This window comes from Marmota marmota, unplaced genomic scaffold (assembly GCF_001458135.2).
Source record: "Marmota marmota marmota unplaced genomic scaffold, marMar, whole genome shotgun sequence".
In the NCBI taxonomy this organism is placed as follows: Eukaryota; Metazoa; Chordata; class Mammalia; order Rodentia; family Sciuridae; genus Marmota; species Marmota marmota.
The window spans coordinates 5,634,702-5,651,462 of record NW_026000240.1 but is presented as its reverse complement, the minus strand read 5'-3'; the positions used below and the strand labels follow the sequence as shown (position 1 = coordinate 5,651,462).

The 16,761-nt window shown below is 38.2% G+C and overlaps 1 protein-coding gene across 4 annotated transcripts in view; it reads right to left on the bottom strand.

Moving 5' to 3' along the window:
* Positions 1-16,761, bottom strand: part of Hspbap1 (HSPB1 associated protein 1) — a 63,098-nt gene that overhangs the window by 46,029 nt on the left and 308 nt on the right. Inside the window, exons 2-3 of one of the 4 annotated variants that reach the window (XM_048794561.1) lie at positions 15,730-16,408; positions 1,473-1,658 (exon numbers count right to left, since the gene is read on the bottom strand). In XM_048794561.1, coding sequence (XP_048650518.1) covers positions 1,473-1,658; positions 15,730-15,793 — 250 coding nt within the window. In that variant the 5' untranslated portion in view covers positions 15,794-16,408. Of the gene's footprint in view, positions 1-1,472; positions 1,659-15,729; positions 16,753-16,761 lie in introns of those variants that run through there. The other 3 variants (XM_048794562.1, XM_048794563.1, XM_015486865.2) reach the window with 3 other exon arrangements.

The window sequence follows — 16,761 nt, the reverse complement described above, 5'->3', positions numbered from 1 at the left end:
TGATGGTGGGGATTGAACCCAGGGCCTCGTGCTTGCAAGGCAAGCAATCTGCCAATTGAGTTATGTCCCCAGCCCCTCTTCACTGCAATGCTTAAAAACTGAATTTCTATGGTGGGGGTGTGGCTCAGTGGAGAATCATGTGAGGTCCATGCATCGATCCCCAGCACCAAAAGAAAAAAACCCCAAAAACAAAAAACAAAAAAAAACCCAAAATTGACTACAAAACTTGAAATACAAGTTAAAACACCAGACAACGGTTATGGACTCCTTTAGACTAGAAATAGCACTGTTCCTTCATACTAAATTAAATTTTACAGTTAATAGTAGCTGCTTAACCTGATGAAAGAGGGGAAAAGGAATGTTAGAAGTCTTCAGGAAAGTAACGGGAGCAGGCAAAATCAAACTGCTCAAGAGAATAATGTTAGGGTCTATAAACAAGTCAAGATGGCGCCTGGCATTTTGCCAGAGGGAGTGGTTTGTGAAGTAACGCCAGCGAGCCATTAAATGTGGAGATTCCTTATTGGTTGACTGCTGTATCTAGTTTATGTTAATTAAGATAAGCTGTGTGGAATGTGTATATACCCCTCCTGTCCTACAATAAACGGCTCCCACTCCTGCTGCATCAATGTACACAAGTTGTTCGTCACCCCCCGGTTATTTTGCTGCTGCCGGACTGCGGCAGAATAAAAATCCAGCTTGCATGGTGGTGCTCAACTAAAGTCCCAGCTACACACAAGGCTGAGGCGGGAGGACACTTGAGCTGAGGAGTTCAAGACCAGCCTGGGTAACAGACTTCACCTCAAAAATGGAGTGAGCATGGAGGTATAGCTCAGTGGCAGAGCATTTGCCTAGCATGCATAAGGCCTGGAGTTCAATCCCCAGCCCACATACATACACACAGAAACAACTCTGCATGTTTTTCATTTTTGTGTAGTGCAATACAGGCCAGGCAGCTGATAAAGCAGTAGATACAATTAGGAGCAAGACTAAGCACTATAGCCTGAAGGACATGTTCTCTGTGAGTCAAAAGTAGAAGGGACTATTAGATTGTATTATTGATTATTATACTGTAGCACTGGTATTGTATTATTACATCATGCTATTGTATTATTTTGCAGTATTGCTCTTTCTCAGTCACATGGGAATATAAATAATAGCATAGTAACAAATAATTATTAAATATCTACTTCATTCAAGGAACCACAAGAATGCCTAGCAACTTAACATTACAATAGGTGAACAAACATTATCATTTTGTATGGGAGTTTAAACTATATTGCTTAGTCTAAAAAACAAAAACAAAAAAAATCTGCCTCAAGTCAAAGTATTCCAATAAAATTTTCCTATCTTTACAATAAATGGTCAAAAAGAAGATCAGAAATAAAGGATTCTCTAAAGATATGGAAACCAATGCTGAGGATGTACGAGATCTACTGAAGAGGCATTATCACTATGATGACTACCAGGTTTACCTGTGTCTGTGCTTTTCATTCCCATTCTGAATCGTATCTGCTTGCCGTGAAGGATCTCAGAAAGGTGTTTAGCAGTCCAGTGTCGCGCTGGCCAATCAAAAACCATGTTACAGAAGATTGCAGGCTGTTGTAGAGACATTATAATTTCTTTTGCTTTCTCTGGAGTAAAAGGTTTGACATGTTGACCTAGAACAGAAATGAATAGAGCAACAGATAACCATAAAGTCATTTCATATCACATGCAGAAAAAATAGCTAATGACGTTTCTGTGCTGGCAAATCTTACTATGTAAATTATACCATACTGACAGGTGCAATGGTTCATGCCTAAAATCCCAGCCGCTTGGGAGGCTGAGACAGGAGGATAGGGTTCAAAGCCAGCCTCAGCATCGGGGGAGACGCTAAGTAACTCAGTGAGACCCTGTCTCTAAATAAAATACAAAATAGGGCTGAGGATGTGGCTCAGTGGTTGAGTGCTCCTGAGTTCAATTCCCAGTAACAACAACAACAATAACAACAACAAAATTGTACTTACAGTTCATCTATCACTACATACATATATACTTGACCTCAAAGGATCATAAAATTCTTAAATGATTTCTTTCATATTAAATTTTGAATGTTTTAATATGGTAAATATTTACCATTCTCCATGTCAAATATGAAATTTTGGTATTAAAAACAAAAGGCTTTCCAACTGTTTTATATTTTAGAAGATGAAAATTTTTAGAAAACATTGTGACTACAGCTGAGGAGTGGCTCAGTGGTGGAACACTTGCCTAGTATACACAAGGCCCTAGGTTCAAGCTCCACCAATGCAGAAGGAAAAATTGTTTTGTAATTTGAGAATCATATAAAAAAGTAAGAAATGGTTGGATACACAAGTTAACTAATCTAAACTATGCTGCTATAAACATTAATGTGGCTGTGTCCCTATAATATGCTGTTTTTAAGTCCTGTGGGTATAAACCGAGGTGTGGGATAGCTGGGTCAAATGGTGGTTCCATTCCCAGTTTTCCAAGGAATCTCCATACTGCTTTCCAGATTGGTTGCACCAATTTGCAGTCCCACCAGCAATGCAAGAGCGTGCCCTTTTCCCCACATCCTCACCAACACTTATGTTTGTAGTCTTAATAACTGCCATTCTGACTGGAGTGAGTTGAAATCTTAAGAGTAGTTTGATTTGCATTCCTCTAATTGCTAGAGATGTTGAAGATTTTTTCATATATTTGTTGATCAATTGTATTTCTTCTTCTGAGACGTGTCTGTTCAGTTCCTTGGCCCATTTATTGACTGAATTACTTGATTTTTTTTTTTTTTGGTGTTAAGATTTTTGAGTTCTTTATATATTCTGGAGATTAATGTTCTATCTGATTTGCGTGTGGTAAAAATTTGCTCCCAAAATGTAGCTCTCTAGTCACCTCACTGATTGTTTCTTTTGCTGAGAAGCTTTTTAGTTTGAATCTATCTCATTTATTTATTCTTGATTTTAATTCTTACACTAGAGGAGCCTACTTTTTCTTCTATTAGGTGCAGGGTCTCTGGTTTAATTCCTAGATCTTGACCACTTTGAGTTGTTGCATATGGATTTCCAGTTTTCCCAGCACCATTTGTTGAAGAGGCTATCTTTTCTCCAATATAAGTTTTTGGCACCTTTGTTTAACATGATTATTTATGTGGATTTGTCTCTGTGCCCTCTATTCTGTACCATTGGTCTACAAGTGTATTTTGGTGCCAATACCATGCTATTTTTTGTTACTATAGCTCTGTAGTATAGTTTAAGGTCTGGTGTAGTGATGCCACCTGCTTCAATCTTCTTGCTAAGGATAGCTTTAGCTATTCTGGGTCTCTTATTTTTCCAGATGAATTTCATGACTGCTTTTTCTATTTCGATGAGGAATGTCATTGTGGATCCAACCTAGATACCCTTCAGTAGATGAATGTATAAAGAAAATGTGGTATATATACATAATGGAATATTCTCAGCATTAAAAGAGAATAAAATCATGGCATTTGCAGGTAAATAGATGGAGTTGGAGAATATAATGCTAAGTGAAGTAAGCCAATCCCAAAAAACCAAATGCCAAATGTCTTCTCTGATATAAGGAGGCTGATTCATAATGGGGATAGGGAGGGGGTTGTGCAGAGCATGGGAGGAATAGATGAACTTTAGATAGGGCAAAGGGGAGGAGGGCAATGGAGGGGGCATGGGGGTAGGAAAGACAGTGGAATGAGACAGACATCATTACCCTAAATACATGTATGAAAACATGAATGGTGTGATTTTACTTTGTGTTCAACCAGAGACATGAAAAATTGTGCTCTATTTTATGTAATATGAATTGAATTGCATTCTCCTGTCATATATAGCTAATTAGAATAAATTAAAAAAAAGAAGTAAGAAATGCTGATGGGAGGGTCTGGGGTTGTGGCTCAGCAGTGGAGCGCTTGCCTAGCATGTGCAAGGCCCTGGGTTTGATCCTCAGCACCACATAAAAATAAATAAAATAAAGGTATTGTGTCTAACTACAACTAAAAAATAAATATTAAAAAAAAAAAGGAAAAAGAAATGCTGATGGGAACTACTCTGAAATAACCAGAGTTGCTAGAGTCAGCCATAATTCTATTTGCTATATCACATGTTAAATGCGGAAAAAAAAAAAAAAAGACAAAACTAATACAGCAGTCAATCTGGAAGAAGAGAGGATTTTTTTTTTCAATGAAGTTTTAAGAATAAAAGATGTGCTAAAATGGCAACCCATAGTAATTCTTGGTTTCAATGCATCCATAAACAGTACTGGGTATACGTATAAACCAAACTGACTTACTGAATACTTAAGTTTCACAGAACAGAATATGAATCCTAGGTAGGATAGTAAAGATTAGTATTCTTTAGATAAAAGAACCAGAAAGTGTCTCTCTTTCTCTCTCTCTCTCAGTTCTTAAGACTGGATCCAGGGTCTTGCCCATACTAGGACAATTTTCTACTACAGAGTTGTTACCTCCCTAGCCAGAAAGTTTCTCTTTAAAGACATCTTAAGATGGAAACTTTGGGAGGTAGGTTAAAAATAGCTTCATACTCTGACCCTCAAACATATACTTATGGTTCTCAATAACAATCAGCAACCTTCTATTTTGGTTATTTCATCTGCACTTATACCTAATTCAAAAAATTCCAAAGATCTCATAAATAATCTAAATTCCTTCCCCACCCAACCTTCTTATAAACTGATAAAGGAAGAGGAATAGGGAAGGACTCAAGGAAGAACTTGAGTAATTTGTGCCTGTCTAAATGTAAGGCTTGTTTTTAAAGGAAATGAAAAGTGAAGATGAAGAAGGCCCCTTGAGATCTTTAATGTGAAAGCCCCAGGTTTCTGTGACATTTACATGTTGAAAAGTCCCATAAAGGACAATATGATGTGACTAGAAATAAAATTTTGTCTTGACCTTAAAGATGGTTGTTTTTTATTTTTATTTTTTTACTTTGATGTGTGTGATAACTTTATATTCAAGGTATTAATCTATACCTGTCAACGTAAAGTACATAGCTACCTAGACTGCAATACACCCCATCTTCTTAGTGCCAGGATTCCATGTGGATGAAAATGGACAAGTCACACCTTTTATTATATATTTTTTAAGTTTTGTTAAACTATTGAGGGGAAGGCAAAACTTCTCCCCAACCTAAGGATGTCTGGCAGGGACTGGCATAAAACAGGTTAATAGGAGAAAAGTGTACTTTTTACATGTCTATGGGAGCCCTCACAAGAGAAATGAAGACCACCCCAGAAGCAGTTGGATCATAAATGCTTAGATACCACGTTGGACAAGGTATTAAACTAGGAAAGCATGACAAGAAAAAGGGGCTTGGGCCAGCGCAGTTAACTGAAGAAAAGTGACAAGGGACATAAGGGTTAGTTTAACAAAATCTGATTGCACAGATTTCTCTCAGCCTTGAGCCCATAAGGTTGGTTATAAAAATGACTTCCTTTTTTCTGGCATAGGAGGTACCTTTCCCATGGGAATTTTATCTCCTGCTTTTGGGAGAAAAATGAAAGTCAAAGAACCCTTTTCCTGCATCTGCTGTTCTTCAAGTGTCTTTAACCCAAAATAATCACTATGTCCAAGCGGCATATTTTGACCCCCTAAACTATGAATGATACTTGCATTCGTGATATGTCATGATATGCTCTTGTTGTTCATGACACAGAAATTGGAACCATCCTTTGAGAAACAATGAGGAAAATTAAGCAAAAATCTCAAAAGAATCATTCACAATGCCAGTAACTCAAATTATAGTAATTCATTCTAACAAAATAATTAATCGTATGTTATATATCTATCCAAATTGACATATAGTACACACATCTACTACCACTTTGTAACAACTAAAAATATAAACAACCTTATGCCTCAAAGTAGGAAAATGCTTACTCAATTATGATTTAGCAATCCCATGGTGAATCTATTAAACATAAAAATGAAAACTATGTAGCAGTGTGTACAGATGTGGGATGAGAAGGGCAAACAGGGACTAAAATTAGCTCAGAGAGTTAAGGTAAGTCAAAGGAGAAGTGTGACAATAAGGTCCTAAACAAGGGGTGGCAGTGAGTATGGCAGAGGTGGAGAATTAGTAAAAGAATAATATCAAGGACTATTTCAACTACAGAAGTAGGGTGGGAAGTGGCTATGATAAAAAGAAAGACTTGGTGGAATTACAGACTAGTGACTTGCTGTAAGTTAGAAAAGTCAGAAGCAACAGCTTGTTCTGTTGATTTTGAACATGATCATCATTATATTACCATTTATTTGACTGAACAATGCTTCACTGTTTGCCATGTACTGCTAAATACATTAAAACAAAATGCTCATCTGATCCTCTAAGAAGCCTATAAAACACAGAGAAGGTATTTTATTTCTATTATCCAAAGGATGAAGTGGAAGCTCAGATGTCAGATGAACTGGAACTGGATATCAGGTCCCTTGATTCCAAGTCCAGTGTTATTCCTACTGCACAATACTACTTCTAGAGAATTAACACTGTGGGAATAACCTCAGTCTTACAACTCAGGAGAGAGAGGATGATCTGAAAAGGCAAAAATAAGAAAGCTTAAGATCAATTCATAGGCAATAATCCAAGTGTGCTCTGAAAAGAAAGGAATGTTTTGGGGAGCGACTGGGTTTCGGTATGTGCTGCACTTGCTATAGACTACTTCTTGCCTACTGTTATGGTTTGGATGTGAGATTCCCCATCAAAAGCTCATGTTAGACAATGCAGGAATGTTGAGAGGTAAAATGATCAGATTGTGAGGGCTGTAACCTAACCAGTGGACTAATCCACTAGATGGATTAATAATTTGGGTAGATTACTGGATGGTAACTATAGGGAGGTGGAGTGTAGCCAAAGAAGTAGGTCACTGGGAGGATGCCCTTGGGAATTATATATCTTGTCCTTTGGCTCAGTGTGCTCTTTCTTGGTTTCGTGGCTACCATGAGCTAGCAGCTTTCCTCTGCCACACCCTTCCACCATGATGTTCTGCTTCATCTCAAGCCCAGAGTGATGGGTCATGGACTAAACCACAAACCATGAGCCAAAATAAACATTTTCTCCTCTAAGTTGTTCTTGTCAGGTATTTTAGTCACAGTAACAAAGAGCTGACTAATTCACCTACCTACTCAACACCCATTCTGTCCTTCCTCACTAGCAAAACCCTACACAAGGAGAATGGCTGAAAAATTGATTTCCCAGATATCTTTGCAGATAGGAGTGAACAGAGGTATTTCTGGAAGTTGCTGAATCAGCTTTTTTGCACTTATCCTGGAATATACTACCTGGAAAGTAGACATAAGGGTTAGCCAGCTTGGGAGACAAGAGAAAGGCTCAGAAAATTGTGAATCTTGGCCAAAAGAATGCAAACATGTCCACCTTTATGTCAGTGCACCAACACCAGCAAACTTTGACCTCTTGAATCCTTTTGCATAAAAAATAAATGCTGATAGTCAAAACTCCCGTCATTTGTTCATAACTGGAAGAACACCTTGTTTACTTAGGCAAAGACATTTTCAAAGATAGCTATACTCTCCCTATCAAGTGCTCTGTGGCTTAGACTTGGCTAGTGTGACACACCATAGCATTCTTTCAACTCTATGGTTGTAAAATAATAAACCTTTGAACATTTTGATTCTTTAAAGGGCAGAGAAAATCAAAAGCACCTGTCCTTCTGAGAGAGGGATTTAATGGATCACACGGCTTTCAATATTCTCAAAACAGCTCTCATATTTGAGCATATTTGCTACCCTTTTACAAAAACCCAACATTTTGTTTTGACAAAATGGCTTCAAGAAAGCAAATTTTTCTCTTTACCGTAATGTTAATTTTTTTAAAAGTATCTAATGATTTGATCTAAAAATCTCAGATATCCCAGAGATTATTTAATAGTAGAGCCCCCCCAACCAAAATTTGCTGAGAAAGAAACTGGTCTAGTGACTGATATATATTAAAGGCCCAAACATTTGCTAAATGAATGAAAAATGCTATAAAGCTTGTGCACACCAAAGCAGTAGGATGTTCGCCATAATAAGAAATTAGCATATATTCCAGAATTTCAGGCCCAACAGTGAAATAAAACAATCCACTGGTTGTGAGATAAAACTAATTTGGTTTCTGATAGTTTAATCAACAATGAACTGGGCCATTAAATTAACAAATTAAAGTGTTACAATTTAAAGAAGAATGCAAGGCTACATTAGATTAATTAAACAGCCTCCGGATATACCCAGTCATTACAGGAATATCTGCAAAGAGCTATAAAAATTCTGAAGTAATCTCAACAGCATTTAAAGGATAAGTATAGTTATGTCTAAACTTGCAGCAAGCAGAAATTTCTAACTAGATGACCTGAAATTGCTGAAAAAACAGATTACTGATATAGGTGTTGCACAACTGTCTTTTCTTCTTCCAGATGTAGCATATTCAGTCCAGTTATTACAGCCTGAGTTATAACCAATTTTAAAAAAAATTAACACAAAGTACAAGATAATTTAAAACCTCATTTCTTTGAATTTGCTAGCAATCTGGATTCAGTCAATTAATACCTGGCTTGGATTTGAACCTGAGACTTAGACTTTTAAGACAGGAATAAGGTACATTTACCAAGTCTCCAGAATACTCTTCAAAAATTTATAGAATATACCCATTTCAATATCCTGAAATTGAAATTAACTTGTCTCTCATGTCAGGTATAAAATTAATGGAAAAATTGTAGATATTCAAAAACTCTCAGAAGGTGACAAGACGAGTCATGATATTGAGAATATTCATATAGTGATACAGCATGTATAAAAAAACTGGGTCCAGGCATGGTGAGATAATTTATCTCTGAATATATACATGCAAGTGGACCCATATCTAACAAAATGATTGTATTGGTGTTAAAGACTAAATGGGAAAACTTATACCAAAGGTAATTTCCCATCTTGTAGCCACTATTTTAACTTTTTTCCTCCAGTGCTGGTGATCAAACTCCAAGAACCTAGGATATATGCATGCTAGGCAAGCACTCTCCCACTGAGCTACAACTCCCAGCCCCCTACTACCATTTTAAAATGTCAATACAAACTAAGTTGGAAGGTAACATAATGCTTAAGTAAAATGACAAATAGTCATAAATGCTTTGAATTTCAAGGACTAGAAGGTGTTCCTTTAATACCAAATAACCATAGGTATTAGTGTTAAAGCTAATGTGACTTAACACTACCAATGCCACATTTGGTGAGGGAATGAACACCCCACCAGGATCAGGTTGGGCACATGGGACAGTTATAGGCTGAAGAGTTACCAAGGGTTCATAAGTCTTTTAGATTCATTTTATCCACTTATACTTACAACTCTTGCCCAGTTAACCCAGAAAATTTGTCCTCTCTTCAAAAAATAACTCATAAATAATGTTCACAAGTTCAAAAAATACTGATCTTGAACCTAAGGCAAGGAAAAGTGTATATTTATATTTTAAATTAAGTTAACACTAGAAAGAATGGTGTCTAATGCTCCAAAGTATCTTCAAAATTTCTACCAAAATATTTTCATCTAACACTTGTTTTTTCTATCTTTCCATAATTCAAAATAAACTGGTTATTTCATCTTACTTTTCATTAAAAATATTCAAGAGTTGGGTCTCAAAGAGATCTTTGCACACCCATGTTTACAGAAGCACTAATGAAAGAGCCAAGTGGTGAGAGCAACTCTAATGTCCACTGATGGATGAATGTTTTTACATACTGGGGAATATTATTCAACATTAAAAAGGAAGGACATTTTGTCACATGGATGAACCTTAAAGACATCATGTTAAGTAAAATAAACGAGTTGAAAAAGGTTAAGTATTTTATGATTCCCCTTATCTAAGGTATCAAAAGTGGTTAAATTGATAGAAACTGAAAGTAGAATGGTAGTTACCAGCAGCTGGGGGGAGGAGAAAAGTTGGAGTTCTTTAATGGATATAGTGTGCTTCAGATATTTAAGATGAAAAAATTCTGGACATCTCCTTCACTACATTGTGAATCCATTTGATACTACTAAACTGCACAGTTAAAAATGGTTAATATGACTGTTATGTTTTGTGTCCCCCCAAAAACTCAGGTGTTGAAACTTGAGGTCCAAAGTGATAGTGTTAAGATGTAGTATCTTGTAGAGGTAGTTAGGCCATGAAGGCTCCTCCTGCATGTGATTATAGCCTTTATCAAAAGGCTTTTCACAGCATTAGGCTAGCTTGCTCTTCCCTCTTCTACCATGTGAGGACACAGCATTCCTCCCTCTGGAGGATGTAGCCAAAAGTGCCATTTTGAAGCAAAGAGCAGCCCTCATCCGACAAGGACCTGGCACCTTGATCTTGGATTCTTCAGCCTTCAGAACTATTAGAAAATAAATTTCTATAATTTATAAATAAACACAGACTAAGACAACAATAAATTTTATGTGTTTTTAAAACATAAAAAATTCAATCATATTTTTCTGATATTCATCATTACTGAGTATAAAATATTTTAGTGACATTATGAATTGCACATGTGCTTTAGTATGAGAATTCTTTACTTTGGAGGATTATATAGACTTTTGTTTTCTTTAAACTCCTCTGCCTGACCTCCTTTTAAAATTGAGAACAACAATGACATAGAGAATATGGTGTTTTCAACTGAAGAGAAGTAAATCCAGTTATGTTAGAGTGTCAGCTCTACATGAAACTCAAGTTCCTGCAGCTCTGGAATGAGACATTTCCTTGGGAGTGACTAGAAGAAGAATACTAAGGATGTATTCTTCTCTTTATCAAGGCATAGCCTGACTGTAACTGTAAATACAATGATGTCTATCTCAAAGAACTGCAATTTAAAATTCACCGAAATGCTTCAACCAATGTGTGACCTTGGAAAAGAAACATCTCACACTCAATTTAATTTGATTCTTGACAGTAAGTAGTTTTATGTTTGTTTCTAATAATTTCCAAGCTATTACTTCAAACAAAAATATCACATCCTCGAAGGCAAGCCTCTACTTTTACACCCCTGGCATAAAGCAATGCTAAATAAAGTTTTCTGAGTAACTGAGTAAGCAGTGTACTGAAATTAACCACTTCTTTTTGCTACTTTTGCTTAATGAGCTATTAAGCATAATCAGAAACAAGTTCTACAGTTTCATGCTCACCTTCCTCTGTTCTGTTTCCTGTTCCCAATCACATTACCACTAATTGATAACTCCTAATTACCCCCCACCCTAGGACAACCACTCTAAAGCTTGCTCACTCTCATATCCCCAAAACCCTTCTCCACTTCCTCATTTTTGCCATGCCTTGCTTTATTTTTCTAAGAAGCCTTTTTCACCCACAATTTCCCTCTTGTTCACTTCAACATTCTATTTTGACCCTGCTCTTCTCTGGACTCAGTGGACATCCTCTTCCTTATTTCCACCAGCAACTCCACCACTACTTCCTCCCTACTAGAACCAGTCTCCTCATCTTCTTCTAAGCCCTCCAGGCCAGTAGCCCTTGGGCTTCATGCTTACCACTTCCCTTCTACTTCAATTCACCAAAAATGATCTCTTCCATTGATTCCCATTCAAAATATACCAACTTTCAAGAAATTGATCTAAGAAGCACAGACTAATCTTATTTGTATTAGTTTTCTCAGCCCTCAAGGTACTTAATGAACACAATATTTACACCCCAATTAATTGTGTCCTACCTTTTGGATGTATCTTCTACTACAACTTTTCTCTTTTATTTATTTATTTTGGTACCAGGGATGACCCCAGGGGTGCTTAACCACTGAGCCACATTCCCAGCCCTTTTTATTATTATTTTTATTTTGTGACAGGATGTTGCTAAATTGCTGAGGCTGGCTTTGAATTTGCGATCCTCCTGCCTCAGCCTCCTGAGTTACTGGGATGACAGGCCTGCACCACCACAACCAGACTTACTACAACTTTTTTCATCTACATTCTCTTTCCCACCAAAAGTGATATTTATAACAGTTATAAGCTCTTTTAAGGCAAAGACTGTCTTCTGCCTCACTGCATGAAAGTCCCTTGTTTACAGTATGCATTCATATATTTTATGATAATAAAGTAGTAATAAGTTTGCTTAAAAATTAACTTTTCTATGAGTCTCAATAGAGTCATCATTGTGCTAAAGGTACTAACCCTTTCACTTGCATTTACTTAACAAATGTATTTTTCTTACCTTCTGTTCACATCAGCAGTACATAATTGAAGGCAAAGCCTTCTCTTATAGGAGCATTTTGCCATTAACTTAGTTTTTAATGATAATAGGCAGGGTCACTCTAAAGTGGTGTTGCTGGAGAGGATGACATTTTAAAATAGGATTAAAAGTTCCATAGACAGATTCAGATGACCCTTTAACACAAAATTTGAAGTTAACTGCACAAATATGTATGCATGCTGTGTTTTTTTGGGGGGGTGGGTGGGTAAAGATCCATATTTTTAATCAAATTTTTTCCTCTCCTTAGTCAGATTAAGAATCAAGGATGTCCTTAAAAAGTTAATAGCACATGACCCAGCAACTCTACTCTGCCTAAGAGAACTTAAAACATGTTGACAACAACAACAACAAAACACTTGTACCTGAATGTTCATAGTAGCATTATTCAGGATAAAAAAATTATTCACAATAGGTAATAAATAATTCTAAAGGCAATCAACTGATGAATGGATAAGAAAATGTGATAGATCTATACAATGGAATATTGTTCAGCTAGAAAAAGAAAATTAAGTATTGATACATTGTACAACATGGATTATGTTACAGGAAAGAAGTTAGACACAAAATGCCATGTATGGTATTAGTCCATTTACATAAAATGTCCAGAATAGTCAAATACATAGAGAAAGAGAGACATGGTTACCTTGGACTGGGGAAAAGGGGTAGTGAGCAGTGACTGCTAATAGGAAACACTGCTAATAGGGACCATTTTCATCACCACTGGGGGTGATGAAAATATTTTGGAATTAAAATAGTGATGGTTCTACAACCTTGTGAACACACTAAACACCACTGAATTGTATTGTAAGCTATAAAATGGTGAATTTTATGATACTTGCATACTATATATTTAAAAAAAACACCAAATCTCCTCTTTCCCATCTGTGTACCTGACCTTCTTCTGCATCATCATCCTGTACTTATGGTCTATGCATTCACATTAAAACTCAACATTGCTTCCAACTACCTGCTATTCTTCAGCTTCCAAACTTACACCTAGTTTCTCTTTTTTCCTCCCAATTTCCTACTGGTCACCAAGGCTAGCACTGTCTATTACTAATAAAAATTGTTACCATTCTTGAATATTTAATCCTGCCAGATACTATGCTGGATGAACATATATCGTCTTCAATTTTCACAATTATCATGCATTTCATAGAAGAGGAAACTGAGGCACTGAGGAATTAAATACCTGTCCTTCAGTCTTTCTCCCTACAATTTCTTCTGCAACCCTTCAGCCAGAGGGATCTTTCTAAAACCACAGCTGATCACATTACTCCCCTAACTAAACCTCTTCAAAGGCTTCCTGCTGTTTTAAAGGTCACGCTTCTTAAATGGTATAATGTGACCTTTGGGATCCCTCTTTTTTCACCACTTCTCATAGCAATCTCTTTGATTCCTGGATTATGTCAACACACTTTCTCCTCTTGTCTCTAGACTTGGCACAGAGATCTCTTACTCATTTTCATCAAAATATTATATCCCGATACTTTACCTGTTACTGGGCACACGGTGATGAATGAAGCAGATATAGGTCCTGCCCTTTAAGTATTCAAGGTCAAATGGAATAAAAAAGTAATTACAGATGGTAATAGTAAAATGATGAAATAGATGCTGCATTATAAAACATTTAGGGGCGTGGAGGGTGGGGACACCCATAGACTGTTTTAGATAGATTGGTCTGGGAAGGACTCAGGTGCTGACATAGTCTGACACCTGAAGAAGTCAGCTATGTGAAAAGTAGGAAGAGGTGAGTGAAAGTTGGCAGAACCTCGACTAAACATTTTTGTAGGGCGAAGTTAGAAATTTGACTTTATTCTAGGTTCTAAGCGCAATGAAATTAATTCAAAATATTTAAGTAAGCGAGTGTCACATTTTGGTTTTTGGTTATGCTAGGGATCCAACTTAAGACCTTGAACATGCTAGGCAAGCCTTTTATCACTGAGCCACATCCTTCTCTTCCTTAAAAAAATGTCAGCTGCTGAACAGAGAAGGAATTGGAGGGGCACAAGATAGGAAACAAGGACACTGGTCGGGAAGATATACTAGGGGTTTAGGTAAAAAATATAGATGATTTGGTCTAGGATCTGATGATGCAGGAGGATAAAAGGAAGATAGACTAGATGAAGAACTGTCCTGACTTAAAAGGTCATTAGCTGAATTGTAGAGTTATAAACATGAAAGAGATGGCAAAAGGAGATAAAATTGAGGAAACTGTCAAAGGAGAAAGTTAGAAAGGAGCATCAGAAGAATCTCAGGTCCATCCTGAAAGAATATTCAAGAGCTTAAGCATTCTCCTTTTATACTGCCATCAACTGGTGGCTGGCGATGGAACCCAGGGTCTCCCCCACGGTAGGCAAGTGCCTTGGAGCTACATCCACAGGCCCATGCAGAATTTTTCCAGCAATGTTCAGCTAGACAGGTGTAGATACAGAGAGTGCAAAAGGGTGCGTTCATTCAGTGTAAATTTTGTCAGAATAAAATGCAGGGAGGGCCAAGAGAATAGTGTATTTTCAAGAAAGAACTCATAATGATAAACTATGACATGCCCTCAAAAATGGTCAGAGTGCAGTGAATAAAAATGGAAGGGTCAATGGATTGGAGGTATAACTGAAGTTCAGGAATTGTCTCCCTGAGGTACATAAGCAAATGAGCTATAAAGGCAGGAGAAAGAAGTCAGAGAGCAGGAGGTTATAATTTATTCCTTCAGCTGGGAATGGGCACCTACACCTCTGGGTAAACTATGTGATCTCCAAATACATCCATCTTGTGTTTTTCTGCTCCCTGTTTTCCAAAGCTCCCAGCACCAGCCCCAGAGTTTGTCACTATCCTGTCCAATCATAAACATTCCCTCCTTGAAGTATTTTTGTTTTTACCATTGGGATCCCTCCTCATGGTGACAACTGTCACTGAGTGAGTGGGTTCTATGGATAGCATTAATGAGACCACTTATTAGTCATTCTTTTTTTTCTTTCTAGGTTCCTTTATTCACTGTGAGTTCTCGGGATAGGCTCTGTTATAAACATTTAAAAGTTTCTGGATCCCGTGGCAGTATGCAGAATAGGGCCCACGCAACAGGGCCCATTAAATGCTAACAGGAAACTCCAGCTCCTGGGCCAGAAAACTTCACCCCATTCACTAAACCAATGTTCCACAGATAACGAATAAAAAGCCCATGATCCCTGTTCAGAAAAGTCCCACACTGTTTCCCCTTACCTCCAGTTTCACAAATTTAATTTTAGTCCACTCTAACATTAGAACGCCCTTGTGCGTGCAACAGCACTGCCCTAGGATTTCTGTACAACGATCAAAAATCTGGATACCACTATTTGCGAAAACTCCCATTTATGAAAACAAGTTCTTCATAATTGAACGCAAGGCGGGAGAGACCTGGGATGGAGCTAATCTCAAAGGGCCACACGAGAGGAGCCCGGTGGATCCCTAGGGACCGGGTTTGCATTTAGGGTATGACCTCAATCAGGCACCTACCTTGGTTCCCTGCAGCTGTAGCTTCCAGGGTAAGGCGAGAGCTCACCTCTGAGCCCGCTGCCATGGAGAGCGCGAGGCGGCCTCTGCTCCGTCAGAACCCAATGGAGTGAACGTGCAGTGGAGTCCGCGCAGCGCCCGCCGGGGGTCCACAGCAGCACCACAGGAAGGAATCGCAGCTGCTCCACCAGCTTCGCCGGAACCGCCGCTGCTGCCGCGGCCTCACGTGACCAGCTCTGGGCGGGGCCACACGGGTTTGTTTTGGTCCCCAGCACCGAACGCGTGGTTTGAGTTGTGGCGCTTCTCACATTCTCCAGACCTTAGCTTCTTTCGCTTAGTCTTTCGTTCTCTAGTCAGATCCTTCCTTGGCTTTTCCCCACCCCACAGGATTGGAGTCCTAGGGGGTGGTTTGTTGTTTTGCGGGGCTCCTGGCGGTGGGCCTGGTCTGTGCGTTCGCTGTCCCTGCAGCCACTCTGACCAGCCGTGGAGACCAGCACAGTGACTGTCTTTCACTTCTCTGTCCCTTCTGGCGGCAGCGTGACCATCCAGTTTTTGTGACCGCCGGGAATACGAACCTCGGGCAGAGTGTCCTTTGATTGCTCTCCCTGTGACTCATTTCCTGATCCAGACAAGCCAAATTGCTCCACTTGAGTTCTTAAGGACACTGACAGCTGACAGGCTTCTGGATTTATATATCAAAACAAACAAGTGGATGCCTGGTCAAGAGATCAACAACCCCCAGTTTTTTCCTTGTTTACCCCTAGTCTGGTCGAAATCATAACCGAAGATGATTCTAGGTCACTTTGGGGCAGAAATCTTACAACCTTAACACAATCTTACTGTTCGCCTATTAAGTGATAGACAAAATGGGTAAAAATATTACATGTGGCATTGGATATGTAAGGAAAAAAAGGTGACACATTATACTAGGTAGTACTTATTTACAAAAACAAAGGCACAAGATATCATTTTTGTAACACAATCCCCTGGCACGCTCCTACACTTCGATCTTATTCCATCAATCCCCCCCCCCCC